Genomic DNA, 14,458 nt, shown 5'->3' with positions numbered 1-14,458 from the left:
CCTTACTATGAAATCCATGCTGGCCACAAACTCAGATCTGCCTGCCTCTTTCCTAATGTAAATATTACTTTAAAAATATCTTTTAATTGTGTCAATTTATTGAGTAGATTGATTACTTTTAGTAGCTTATAGAGCATTTATAGAAAAGTTTGGCAGTTTGCTAAATGTAATTTATTTATTCATTGATTTTTAAGATAGGCTTTCTCTGTGTAGCCCTGGGTGTCCTGGAATTCACTCTGTAGTCCAGACTGTCCTCTAACTCAAGAGATCTGGTTGCCTCTGCCTCCCAACTGCTGGGATTAAAGGTGCAGGCCACTACTGCCTGGTATTTATTGAATTGTTTTGAGACAGGGTTTCATTATACCTAGGCTTGCCTCAAACATGTATTGATCTTCCTCCCTCAGCCTACCAAGAGCTGGGATTTATAGGTCTGAACCATTGTGCCTGGCAAGAGTGCAATGTTTGTATCAGATTTGACATGGGGATGTATTTTTCTTTTACCACCGTTAGCTTTTAATACTTTCCTGAATTAAATTTGTTTTCTAGTGGTTGGTTCAGCACGCGCACGGCCTAGTCAGCTTCCTGAGCAGTCGTCTTCTGCACAACAGAATGGTAGCGTTTCAGATATCTCTCCAGTTCAAGCTGCAAAAAAGGAGTTTGGACCTCCTTGTATGTAAACACTGTATCAAGGACTCAGTCATTTTAGGCCTACGTGTAGTCTCTCTTGGTCAGCCTTATACATGCCTAAGTAGTAAGCATTCCAATACAAACTTGGCTAAAGATTTCATTTTGCCAACAAACTAATTTGTTTATAGTTTATAACAATGGTTCAATTGTTCTGAATTTAAAATTCTAGCTAGGTTTTATTTATTTTTTTTATTTAGAAGAAAGTTATCCTTTTTGATCCTTTCAATTCAGAGGCCTGTGATTCTAAACCAAGAGATGACATGTGTCAGTGTGTTGGAGTTCTGTCCCTGACTCATCTGTATGATGTCCTGTTGTGCTTGTTAAAGCAGCTCATAAGCTGCCCAGTACACTTGCTGCGCTTCATCACTGTGGACTTTGTGATTGTGTGCTGAAATTACTCATATGTTGTATAAGTCTATAAAAAGAAAACTATGCTTCTGCAGCTCTTTTTCTTTTCTTTTAGCACGTAGAAAATCTAACTGTGTGAAAGAAGTAGAAAAATTGCAAGAAAAACGAGAAAAAAGGAGATTGCAACAGCAAGAACTTAGAGAAAAAAGAGCCCAGGTTTGTAACATAAATTCGTAAGTGTTTATTGTTCTGAGAAAAGATTAGTTTATATCAGTGAAAATACTTGATTTAAAAATAATTTTAAGAAATTCCTTAAATTGGTATATAAAAATGATATAAAGTTTTAAAAAATAGATTACTGCTACAGATTTTTTATTGCATTCACTTTTTTATAGCTTAGTGTTATATGTTAGCCTTAAAATTTGTCCTTTTTTTTTTAAAGTAAGCCTTTGTGTGTAGAATCATAAATTACATGTTATAATATTGAAAAATTGTAGGTTTTCTATTTAGAAAGATATGAAAATAGAATGACTTGGAAAACTACGCACAACAGATAAGATTACATAAAAGTTAAAGTTATTGTTCTTTTGATATGGCTTGGTTCAGCTAGGTATGGTGAGATGGAAGAAATAATTTTGTATTTTGATTTATTATAGATCTAGAGAATGAGTATTGTGTTGCTCTTTTATTCTCATCAGATGAAAGCAAATATTTAATAATATTCGAAAATCTTTACATATGAGGCATTTTGTTATTAACCTGTATCACATTCATTGTTTGTATTGTTTTTATTTAATCTTAGAATTTGTTTCCTGTATCGTAAACACAAATGTTTTTTTAATAATGTGTTCAAGTACCTTTAATTGTGTTAAGTCTACAATTTATGTTTTAGTGTAGAATTATAAACCTGATAAAGTATTCAACCTGAATAAATTGGTTTTACCTGAAAGTTACCTGAGAATATATCTACTTGAAATAAATAATATGAAGCTAGGCTTGGTGGTATAACATCTATATTCCCAACACTTGAATTGGTAAAGGTCGGAGGGTTACAAGTTCAATGCCTCTTTGCAGCTACGTAGTGAGTTTGAAGCCAGCTGTGGGTACAGGGGACCCTAACTCTAGGGAAAATGAAAAAGGAAGAGTACCCAGAATAAGCTTAGTGACACTTAGCATAAGCGCTACCTGGTGTTTCTTGGGGGTGCTCCATAATATAACACCTAAGTGTCCCGCGGAGCTCCTGGTCACAGTCTGCTTCCACCGGACAGGTTGGCATCCTTTTATAAAGATTAGCTGAAGAGTACAGAGCGCAGTGTCTGTCACACTCCTTTAATCCCCGCAGAGGCAGGCGGATCACTGAGTTTAAGGCCAGCCTAGTCTACAAAGCGAATCCAGGACAGCCAAGGCTATACAGAGAAACCCTGTCTTGAAACCGCCCCCAAAATGAAAAAAAACCCTGATTTCAATATTAATGATTTACTATTCGTTGCAGGAAGGCTATTGACTGTTGTTATTTATAATTTAAATCAAAACCATTCCAATGTTGAATTTAAAACGGATTGCAGTCAGAATTCAATATATATATATGTATGTATATATAAAACATTTTAAATATTATCTTGGTTTTGAGCTGCTTGGCCTGCAAGCACCTGGGAGGTAGAGGCAGGAGGACAAAAGTTCAAGGTCAGCCTGAACTACATGAAATCCTGATTCCAAAATTATCTCCCTTTGTGCAACAAACATTATCTGAGAACATTATATATAAGATAACAATTACGTTCTGTGTTGTATTGCTTTTTGGTGGTTGTGTTACATCCTGGCTATCTTAGCGTTAACAGAGAGGAGAAGTAGATGTAATTAAGACTATACTTAAAAACAGGGCACTTATGTCTAACTAAACAGCATGCTTACACCTGTAGGCCACACTTTAAAGAATCCTTTAATGTTTTGACAATAGCACTGGATAGGCAGAGGGGAAGTAGTGCTGTGGGAAGATCAGTGAGCAGGTAGGTAAAGGAGGCTCCTCAAGGATGCGGCTGCAGGGACCTCTTGGTGACGTGTGCAGAGTTGATGGTACCTAGACTGTGGAAACACTAGAGGAGGCAGTTAGTTCTCAGAGGTCCCCGTTTCAGCCTGTCGGGGATTCTTCACCACTGGTGTGGAGTGCTCTTCCCCTCGCTGCATTTTCTGGCATACTAAATGCATTATAGGTGTTTGTTTTAAAAGCAGTTAAAGGGTAGTTTTATTACGGAAACTTTGGAAAGTGAAAAGTGATTCTGAACATATTAACCTGAACTTGGTAATTATACCAGTTTGAGTTTGATTAACAAATGCCAGTGTCTGAATTGCAATTTTCAAACTATATGTAACACATGAGGTGGAACTGTATTAACCATCAAGCCCTGTTTTCAATAGGATGTTGATGCTACAAATCCAAATTATGAAATTATGTGTATGATCAGAGACTTCAGAGGAAGCTTGGACTACAGACCCCTAACAACAGCCGATCCTGTAAGATCTTCGTAAATTACTACAGTGAGGATGTCATACTATAAATAAAAACATTCATACTTACTAATTGTATTTTTATTCACCTGTATGGTTTTATCTTTCCTTAATGAGGTTCAGTTCCTACATTTTGAGAAAATCATAATTTGTGTACTGTTTTTGTTCATCTTCCACAGCTTTAATAGTGGAGGTGCTGCCCGCATAGCGGCTCTCTGCACGCACAGCCTCCTTCCTTGTCTGAGCTCGCAAGAGCAAAAGCAGACCTCGTTTCTTTGTTGACCTCCCCTGGGGCTTTGATCTCAGTTCCAGCTTTATTTTCACTTTGGTTTGGACCATGTATCCCACCCTCATCTAATTTATTATTAACTAATTTGTTACCTTTAAATACACACTACTTTGGCTTTAGCAGTAATAATGGTTTTTACGGGCTGTAATAGGCCCGATTTCCAGTGCTGAAAAGTATTCTGCAGTTTCATTATCTGCTACAGAAGGAAAATACTTTTCCAAGGAAAAATTATAATCTGACTAACATATGTAGGATGTTTGGTTGGTTATCCAAAATGTTTGTGTTAGGTGATGCTTATAGGTCCTAGTAGATTTCTTATTCATAAACTTGCATTCCAATATATTTAGGCCTTGCTACACTGCCAGATGTTTCACATGTTGTATTTGAACTCATGTTTTAGATCAGGTAATTTGTCAAACTCTATAAATCTGATGATAGGAAGTTTATTTATTCGAATAAAGCATTATTGGATGTAAGTTTTATCTTTAAATTTTTACTAAGATTTGTCTTAATTGGCCTAAAAGGTGGCTCAGTGCGAGGACACATTTTGGATTCTCAGTATTTTCAGCAGCACACATTCAGGCCCATCTACCTGTACCTCCAGCTCAGGGGAACCCAGCATTACATGCACATAACCATATACAGGCACATAATTAAAAATAAACATTTTTTAATTGCCATTCATAGAATGGTGATAGTTATTTTGCTTAGTAATTATGAAAACCCTGGGTTTTTTTGTTTTATTTTGTTTTGCCTGTTAGTGGCCTTTGACAATAACTTTACCTACAGTCAACATGAAAAAAAAAAGCCAATTTGTAGAATAGAAACTTTTACTTTTATTGTATACAACAAGTCTTGAAATGAATGGGAGGTACCTTTTTAACAAGGTCTTAATGCTAAGAATAGTGGTACTTCTAAAAATTTTATTTACTAAGTAATGGCTTATCAAAAATAAAGTTTCCACGGTGCTCAGGATTTTAATAATACTGTTTTGCACAACCACTAAAATCTATGCAATGCTAATTTGTTTTTAAAAGATTAACCACAATATTTATGTTAAGAAAATATTTCTTAAAAACATAATTTATTTTCCATTGTTTTTCATAGCACTTTTAAGTCAATGAGATAATACGTTTTTTATTCCTAGATTGATGAGCATAGAATATGTGTTTGTGTAAGAAAACGACCACTCAATAAAAAAGGTATGATGCTTTGTAGAGAGTTGAATTTAGAAACGAGTCATGGTAATGCATTCCTGCAATCTCAACATTTGGGAGCCTGAGGGAGATGGACTGTGAGTTCTAGGGCAGCATTGTAAAGACTTTATCTCAAAAACATACTGAGATGGTTTAGCTGGTAAAGGTGCCTGCTGCCAATCCTGGTACCTGAGGTTGATCCCTGGGACCCACATGGGGGAGGGGAGGATTGACGCTTACAGGTTTTCCTTTCATTGCCACATACCACACCCTGGTGTATGCATACCTTCATACACAGAATTAAAATCAGTTCTTTAGACCTCAAATCATTTTTTAAGTTTGGTTTCTTAGATCAAATGCTGTGAAAATTAGTGAACATTGATTTTTGTTCATTCTTTTAGAAACCCAAATGAAAGATCTTGATGTAATCACAATCCCTAGTAAAGATGTTGTGATGGTCCACGAACCCAAACAAAAAGTAGACTTGACAAGGTACTTAGAAAATCAGACATTTCGTTTTGATTATGCCTTTGATGACTCAGCTCCTAATGAAATGGTTTACAGGTAAGTGAATTTGTTTTAAATTAAAATTACCTCCTTATAATTTTATTACTTCCTTGACAACTTAATGTTGTTCTTAGTGTAGCTTTCCAGGGATGGAATATGCTTTCTTATTCCAACATTAATTGAAGAAAATGTAATATACTCTAGGAGTTTTAACATGTAATCTCTTTACTACTTCAAGAAATTAGTTTTTGTTGTATTTTGTCTTTCTCTGGGTGTGGTAGCTCTGAGGAGACAGAGGCAAGTGGGTCTCTGAATTTGAGGCTGGCCTGGTGTACATAGCAAGCTCCAAGACTATGTACAGTCTTCAGACATTGTCTCAAAAAACCAAAAATTATTTTTTATGCAATTGATAGTTAATTTACACATATATAATATATATGACACACATATTTCTTGAGAGGAGTTAGAGAGATGGTTCAGCATTGAGAACACTAGCTATTCTTCCAGAAGACCTAAGTGTATTTTCCAGTGCCCATGTTGGCGCCTCACAGCCACCTGTAAGTGCAGCCTCAGGTTGTCTGCCATATGCTTCTGTGCTGCGCTCAGATGGTGCACAGACATCCGGCAGGCAGAACACCTGTACAATAAAATAAAAGGAAAGAAAATATTCTGGGAAATACTAAGATAGGTAATGAGAAGTGATGTATAGAAAACAAGAATTTTTCCATTTTTATCCTCGTACTAATAAATTTGAAATACTTCATATGCATTGGTTACTAATTAGTCCAAATCTTTACCTAATGTATGTTTCTAAATAAAAGTTAAGAATTTCTGTAAATGTACTTACATTTGCTTAATTTTTTTTTATTTTTTCCTTAATTTTTTTATCATCTATATGTTTGACAGTCATTTTAGTACATGAAAATTTTAGTTTACATTCAGCTTACAGAAGTCAGATTTGCACATATTAAATGCACATACTAAATTTTTATATTATGTAGATTATGACATTATTTTATAAATATACTTATTCTAATAGTTATAACATACTTTTATAGCATTGCTGTTGTATTCCACATAGAAATATCTTTGCATTTATTTGCTGTAATTTCTTTCCTAACTTCATTTTATAAAAATTCCCAGGAAGCAGAATATTAGAGCTAATAAGAATCTAAGAATTGAAAATGTTACCAATGAAATACTATTACACCATCTTCATGAATCTTAGGCCTGTAAACGGGGAGAGATTAAGGAACGTTGGGATACTAAGTAGTTACACTTTGAGGTATCTATTAAAAATGGGAATTATAATCATAATTGGCAATTGTCTTTTAGCTTTCTTAAAAAAATTCTTCCCCTCCACAATTCATTAAGTACAGGCTTGTAATAGTTTTTGAATACTGATAGAGGTATGTTGTATGATAGAGTTAGCAGACATTTGAGCTTGACTCTGTTTATACTTCATCAATACACAACCCTTATCCTCTGTTTTGCCAGTAAGGACTGAGGGAATCACACTTTTTTCCCCCTGGTCATTCTTCAGATTTATTCATAGTTCCATTAGACTAGAACTTTTTCCTGCTCTTGTTATTCTGTGCCTCCTTCAGATTTGCATTGAAAAAAAAAACTAGCAAAGGTGTCGTATTTGTTTTTTAGCATGCCGCTTAGTGTTCTCAATACAGAAATATTTCTTATTCCTTCCTACTTGAAAATTTTTAATTATACCAGTGAATTTTATCTATATATTAAAAAAGAGCTGTAAATTTTTTTTTTTGCCATTTTTAAGACTATCCACTCAAAGTTTAGTGTTCCATAGTTAATGTATATTCTTTTCCTCATTTATAAATCAATTGTCCTTGTTCAGCTTTTTTTTGATCTTTTGATCTCTCTTACCCTATGCAACAATGGGTTGTTTTCAAGCTGATTATGACCTGTGACAACAAGTGGGTTGTGTTCAAAGACCCAGTTCAGTGGTCGGACCAAGAACCAGCTCCCCTGTACTCCCAAGTCCAAACTTGGACCCAGTGTTGTGGACTACTGCTTGCTTGCTTGCTTTCTTTCTTTCTTTCTTTTTTTCTTTCTTTCTTTTTTTGGTTTTGATTTTGATTTTGGTTTTTTGAAACAGGATCTCTTTGTGTTAGCCTTGGTTGTCCTGGACTCACTTTGTAGACCAGGCTGGCCTCTAACTCACAGTGATCCACCTGCCTCTGCCTCCCGAGTGCTGGGGTTAAAGGCGTGCGCCACCACGCCCGGCTGTACTACTGCTTTCTGCATCCTGGGGAGACCATTGCATGTGAGAAGCTGCTCAGCAAACTGATGAGATACACTGAAGCGGCAGTGTCTGCAGCTGCAGAGGTCAATAGGAGGGGTCCCCAGTTCTCTGTTACCCCTGACGCACTGATGAACACTGAGTAGTTGGGAAAATTGGGCTACAGAGTTTCCTCACCACCGTATTCACCTGGCTTCTTGTCAACCAACTACCACCTTTTCGAGCATCTTGACAAATTACTGCAAGGAAATGAGCAGAATGCAGAAAGTACTTGCCTGGAGTTTGTACAATCTCAAAGCACGGATTTTAACATTGTAGGAAAAGATAGAAAATGGCTCCAAAATGTGTTCATCATAGTGGCTCCTACTTTTCTTTATAGAAATATTTGGATTTAAAATTCATACTCTAAAGTAACAGTTCTTTTCTGTTTTAAATTTCAAAACTAAAGATCTGTTTAACTTCCTGCTGTTCTCTGTTAATGAGATGCGCTTTGCAGTACTCAGTACTTTGGTTGCTTGTCTAACTTACATGTGTGTGACACACTTTTTCATTTTCCTTTAAAGATTTACGGCTAGACCACTAGTGGAAACAATATTTGAAAGAGGCATGGCTACATGCTTTGCTTACGGGCAGACTGGAAGTGGGAAAACTCATGTAAGTAATAAGGCCTGTGAGCATTAGAATGCAGCCCCAGGGCCCTTTGCTGATGCCGGCCACTCTGTTTTTTGAGATAAAGTCTCTCATCGGCCTGGAACTACCCTTGGCTGGCTGTCCAGGAAACCTTGGGCTTCTCTCTGTCTCTGCCTTCCTTTCTCTGGGATTACAGTCATGTACTATTGTGCTTGAATTATTTTACTGGAAGATAGAACTCAAGGCCTCATATTTGTGTGGCAAGCACTTTATGTACTAGGTTATAAGTTATCACCCGAACTCTAAGACCTAAATTCTTAAAATGTATTCCTGAATAATGCCTACTGTTCTTTATTTTCTTCCCAAATGTAGACTATGGGTGGTGACTTTTCAGGAAAGAACCAGGATTGTTCTAAGGGGATTTATGCATTAGCAGGTAAGTGTTCTTTGTGTACGTAGTTTATGATAGTCTTAAATATGACTCAGGTCTCTTGGAATAAGGCTTTTTATTGTCTAGCTCCGTTTTCAGAGTATTTGAAAAGAAATGCAAGATCGTGGTCAGACATGGTGGCACATACCTGTAGTCCTAGTGCTTAGGATGTGGAAGCACGATCATCTTCATCAGCTCTATAGCAAATTTGAGGCCAACCTTGCTATGTGAGACCCTCTCTCAAAAAAAAAAAAAAAGTCAGCCAGGCAGTGGTGGTGCAACCTTTAATCCCAGCACTCGGGAGGCAGAGGCAGGCAGATCACTGTGAGTTTGAGGCTCGCCTGGTCTACAAAGTGAGTCCAGGACAATCAGGGTCACATAGAGAAAAACCCTGTCTCAAAAAACAAAAATGAAAAAGAAAAAGTCATAAAAGAAATGTAAGATTAAGTTCTTGGTGACAAAAAAAGTCTTGATTTTTTTGGGTCACTGTAATGTGGCATGCTATTAGAAATGTCTGTAAATTATCTAGTGACTAATTGTTATTGGAAAAAACCACACACACACACACAGAGTTTTTGAGGTAGGTGCTCATTATTCCAAGGTGATCTCTTATATTTTTGGTTGTGAGACTAGCCTTGAACGGCTGAGCCATCTCTCCAGCCCCTAAGGTGATGTCAGTCTTCCTGTGTAGCTAAGGAGAACCTTGAATTTCTGTTCCTCTTGCCTCTACCATCTGATGTGGGGACTTTAGGAGTGTACTGCTGTGCCTGGTGTATGCAGTGCTGCAGACTGAACCCTGGGCTCCTTGTGCTTGCTAGGCAGACACTGCCACCTGAGCTACATGTTGAGCCCCCTTCAAGGATAAGCAGTATTGTCCTTTCGTGCATATGAAAGAACGGCTTCTTTTACAACTTTATTTTTCAAATTAGTGCTTTAATATTATTTTTATTGATACTATTAACCTAATATTAACTGATTCTTTGAAAAATAGGAAAGATACTTTAAAAATTCATTGCATCTTAACAAACTTCACATGTGGAATTTTTGACAGCTCGGGATGTCTTTTTAATGCTGAAGAAGCCAAACTATAAGAAACTAGAACTTCAAGTATATGCAACATTTTTTGAAATTTATAGTGGAAAGGTACGTGAGAAGGTTTATTTTTCCTTTGTGTATGGGGCTGGGTATGTGGGTACACATGTGTGAGTGAGTATGTGTGCATCTGCACATGTGTACATGTAGCTAGAGGCCAGCAGTAAGCCTCAGGTTTTTTTCTCAGGAGCGTCCATCCTGTGTTTTTCAGACTGGACTTTATCGTGCCCTGTGGCTGGGCGATTAGGTCGGGCTAGCTGGCCTTTGTGCCCCAGGGTCTCCACTTCCCCAGTGCTGTTTTTTTTCTGGGGTTCAAGTTCAGGTTCAAGTGCAAGCACTTTACCAACTGAGCTGTCTTCCAATCTACAGACCTTTTTTTAAAAAAAAATGTGGTTTTAACTGGGTGAGGTGGTGCACACCTGTAATCTCAGCACTTGCTGAGACAGGTGGATCTTTGTGAATTGGAGGCTAGCCTGATCTACAAAGCTAGACCAGGACAGCCAAGGCTACACAGAGAAATCCTGTCTTGAACCAACCCCCCAAAGTAGTTTTATATATAGTTATATATGTAATATATTTATGCTATTTTATATAAGATAGATTAACATGGGTATATTATATATTAGCTTTTTTATATATTAGCCATTTTTAAGTGTACAATTTAGTGGCCTCCAATATATTGCTTTGTTTTATGACCTCCACTACCACAAGATTTATATGCATGTAAATATAATAGTTGATGCTTTTTTAAGCTTTCAGTGTCAAGCTTGTTCTGAAAATAGTCTTATTTTTAGATTCATTTTTGTACAGCCGGGTTTTTAAAGCTACCTTTCTAATTCAAATAGTTGTTTTCTATAGGTGTTTGACTTATTAAATAGGAAGACAAAATTAAGAGTACTAGAAGATGGAAAACAGCAGGTGCAAGTGGTAGGATTACAGGAACGGGAGGTCAAATGCGTGGAAGATGTACTGAAACTCATTGACATAGGCAACAGCTGCAGGTGAGTTGTAAAGGGAAACTTCTGTTTCAGATCCTGTGGGGTAGCATACCAGCAAAGCCAAGATGTTAACTGAAATCTTACGGATGACATGTAAATAAAAGTTGTAATGTGCCAATATGTCCTTAATCACATTGTAGAACATCTGGGCAAACATCTGCAAATGCACATTCATCTCGGAGTCATGCAGTCTTTCAGATCATTCTTAGAAGGAAGGGGAAACTACACGGCAAATTTTCTCTCATTGACTTGGCTGGGAACGAAAGAGGAGCTGACACTTCTAGCGCAGACAGGCAAACAAGGCTTGAAGGTGCTGAAATTAATAAAAGCCTTTTAGCACTCAAGGTAAGTAAACTGTATTCAGTTAAAGAATGAAAGCTCTTTTGCTTCTGACCTTGAGTTTGCCTACTTGGTTGTAAAAAACTGGTTCACCTTATAAGAGAAAAGGTTTACAAACTGTCATATTTGAAAAGTTACAGATGTTATTGTATGTAGAATTTTTCCATGCATGTATTTTTTTTTTAACTTGTTTTTAAACAAGTTAAAGGAAACTTGGCTAGATTCCAGGAGGGCCACAATCAGCCTGGCTTTCTTAGGCGGGCAGAAACTATGGAATTGAGCTAAGAAATGTTTTTTTCCATCTATAACTCCAGACAGGATCCGAGGAGGAGGTGTAGAGTTGTCCTGGGTTTTATGGAGAGCTTCTTTTCCCTGCGGTGTTAGTCAGACAGGATCCGAGGAGGAGGTGTAGAGTGTCCTGGGTTTTATGGAGAGCTTCTTTTCCCTGCTGTGTTAGTCTCTTCAAGTTCCGCCATGACTTTGAAGAGGACAGTAAAGGGCGTAAAATGGTTTCTTAAAAAACAAAAAACAGAGTACTGTTTTAAAAAAAACAAAAGTTGGGCCAAGAAAATTTACAGGATTATTGTATTTTTCCTCTTACTAGAAAATCAGAAATTGGAAGCATCACAATAAATCAGCCACAGCTTTTGGGATTCTATTTTGAATTTTCAACTGCTTAGAATCTTTGCTTTTGCTGCCTGAACTTTTGAACACTGATCGTGTTTTCAGATTTTTGTTTTAGAATCATTACAATTTGTTTTTGTGGTTACTAATTTTACTGAATTACTATTTATGAAACCATCAGTAAGTACTAAAGATCTTTTTTTTTTTTTCAGAGCTCATTAGTCCTTAGATGTTTTGTTATTTTATTTCTTGCTTTTTTGTTTTGTTTTTTGTGTTTTGAGACAGGGTGTCTCTTTGTAGCCTTGGTTGTCCTGGACTCGCTTTGTAGACCAGGCTGACCTCTAACTCACAGTGATCCACCTGCCTCTGACTCCAGAGTGCTGGGATTAAAAGCGTGCGCCACCACGCCTGGCTTAGTCCTTAGATGTTAGCAAGTAAGAAACCTTTAAAATATTGCTTTCAATGATTGTTATAAAACCTAATTACTAAGAAACATTTTCTTACATTTTAGGAGTGCATCAGAGCCTTAGGTAGAAATAAGCCCCACACTCCTTTCCGAGCAAGTAAACTCACTCAGGTGTTGAGAGATTCATTCATAGGTGAAAATTCTCGTACTTGCATGGTAAGTTGGCTTTGTTGTTGTTGTTCCTTGGTAAATATCTATGGAAGTTTTAGTCTTTTGCTAATTATAATTAATTACTCTTCTGTTTTAGGAGATTATGTTTAATATGCAGTCCCTTCCAATTTGGTGGAAAGTATTATATTGCAACTATAATGCTTTTTTAAAAATTTAAAATTACTTTTAGGTACATTTGGTGTTTGGTATACATATATGTCTTTGTGAGAGAGTCAGATCCACTAGAGTTTGAGTTATAGTCCAGACAGTTGCAAGCTGCCATGTGGGTGCTGGGAATTGAACCAGAATCCTCTGGAAGAGCAGCCAATTATCTTAAGCGCTGAGCCGTCTCTCCAGCCCCAATGCTTTTACATTTTAACATCTGAATGCTTCATTTAGCAGACATTAATTTACTCTCAAGTTCTTTTTTCCCCGGTGGGGAGGGTAACAAATATCTTTTCATGCACTTCACTGTGTTGCTTACAATTGGTTGTATTTATGGCAAGCTAGGGAGTCACCAACAATTTGTGCAGTCACGAGTACAATTTGAGTTTCTCCCTCCGTCTTCCTCTTTCTTTATAGGACAGATTATGTTTTCAGCTGTTAGGCTCTCCACTCCCAAACTGCCTTTTACCTAAAGATTCTCCCATATGACATTAGTGGGTCATTGTCTCTAGAAGACTACTATTCCATTAATAATAGCAAAACAAACAAATAATGGTAAAAATAGGGCAGTCTGTGTTGTCTCTTTTACTAAATGTTTGCCTTCAGTTTCAGCTGGATTTTCAATGACTTTCTGGTTCCTTCAGAAAATATTTTATAAAGCAAATATTTTATAGTTGTAACTAGATTTTATAATGATTATATCATAGAGGTCAGATACCAGTATAAATATTTTAAAGTAGATTGTAAGATTAGGCCTTACTGAACTATTTGTCAGAATTATTGTGTTGATCATTTATGATTTTATCTTTGCTTCTCCATCTCCCCTTTTATAGATTGCCACAATCTCTCCAGGGATGGCGTCCTGTGAAAATACTCTTAATACGTTAAGATACGCAAATAGGTATGAAATCTATTCCTACATTTTAAACTGAAATCTAAACTATGAGAGCAGCATGTAGTGTGATTGGATGTGTGCTAGGGAAACGAGGCTTTGCGGCACACACCTGTGGTTGTAGCTCTTGATGGTGAGGGAGAGGGATCACCAGCCCCATGCTGTTCTCATCTCCAACATGAGGTCTGTACCACAGCCAACAGAAAACCTCATAGGGCAAACCTCATTTGTCATTATTCAAAAAAAATTTTTTTAAAGAAGATTTATTATTATGTATACAGTGCTCTGCCTGTACACCTGCAGGCCAGAAGAGGGCAGCAGATCACAATATAGGTGGCTGTGAGCCACCGTGTGGTTCCTGGGAACTGAACTCAGGCCCTCTGTAAGAGCAGTCAGTGCTCTTAACCTCTGAGCCATCTCTCCAGCCCCATTATTAAAATTTCAAAATAAAGTTTTCCATGCTCTTTAAAGTGACATTATTTAGAATTGTTTATAAAATTGGAAAAAATGAGTAGAAAGTGCTATATAGATAAAACTGACATCTTTATTAAAATATTTCAGTGATGCAGTTTCTTATATTATTGAGACTAAAGTAGAGGTTAGGGAATCTACAGTGGGCTTGAATTATTCCTGATGAAACTTACACACACACACACACACACACACACACACACACACTCGTGCGCGTGTGCACACATTATCACTTAAGTTATCACAGTTTTTTCTGGTGCTGTGGATGGATGGTATATTATTTACATCTGCAGTGTTTCCAACTTCAGTAAACAACTGAGTTGTTACATACAGACAAACTACACTAGAAACTGAAAGCTTATGCTTTACCATTATGAATAGTTTCAGCTGCCCGTGGAAC

The 14,458-nt window shown here is 36.9% G+C and overlaps 1 protein-coding gene across 9 annotated transcripts in view; it reads left to right on the top strand.

The window, feature by feature from the left end:
• Nucleotides 1-14,458, top strand: part of KIF2A (kinesin family member 2A) — a 62,840-nt gene that overhangs the window by 35,170 nt on the left and 13,212 nt on the right. For 5 of the 9 annotated variants that reach the window (XM_084801665.1, XM_084801660.1, XM_084801661.1 and 2 more), the window contains exons 5-16: nt 547-669; nt 1,151-1,251; nt 3,451-3,546; nt 4,977-5,031; nt 5,427-5,589; nt 8,365-8,455; nt 8,804-8,867; nt 9,913-10,004; nt 10,812-10,954; nt 11,092-11,296; nt 12,426-12,536; nt 13,529-13,596. In XM_084801665.1, the coding sequence (XP_084657791.1) occupies nt 547-669; nt 1,151-1,251; nt 3,451-3,546; nt 4,977-5,031; nt 5,427-5,589; nt 8,365-8,455; nt 8,804-8,867; nt 9,913-10,004; nt 10,812-10,954; nt 11,092-11,296; nt 12,426-12,536; nt 13,529-13,596 (1,312 nt within the window). The remainder of the gene's footprint in view (nt 1-546; nt 670-1,150; nt 1,252-3,450; nt 3,547-4,976; nt 5,032-5,426; nt 5,590-8,364; nt 8,456-8,803; nt 8,868-9,912; nt 10,005-10,811; nt 10,955-11,091; nt 11,297-12,425; nt 12,537-13,528; nt 13,597-14,458) is intronic. The other 4 variants (XM_084801666.1, XM_084801662.1, XM_084801664.1 and 1 more) reach the window with 1 other exon arrangement.

The sequence above is a fragment of the Acomys minous genome, assembly GCF_964271855.1.
Source record: "Acomys minous genome assembly, chromosome: 11".
Taxonomy (NCBI): Eukaryota; Metazoa; Chordata; class Mammalia; order Rodentia; family Muridae; genus Acomys; species Acomys minous.
This window is presented reverse-complemented; position numbering and strand designations above follow the sequence as displayed.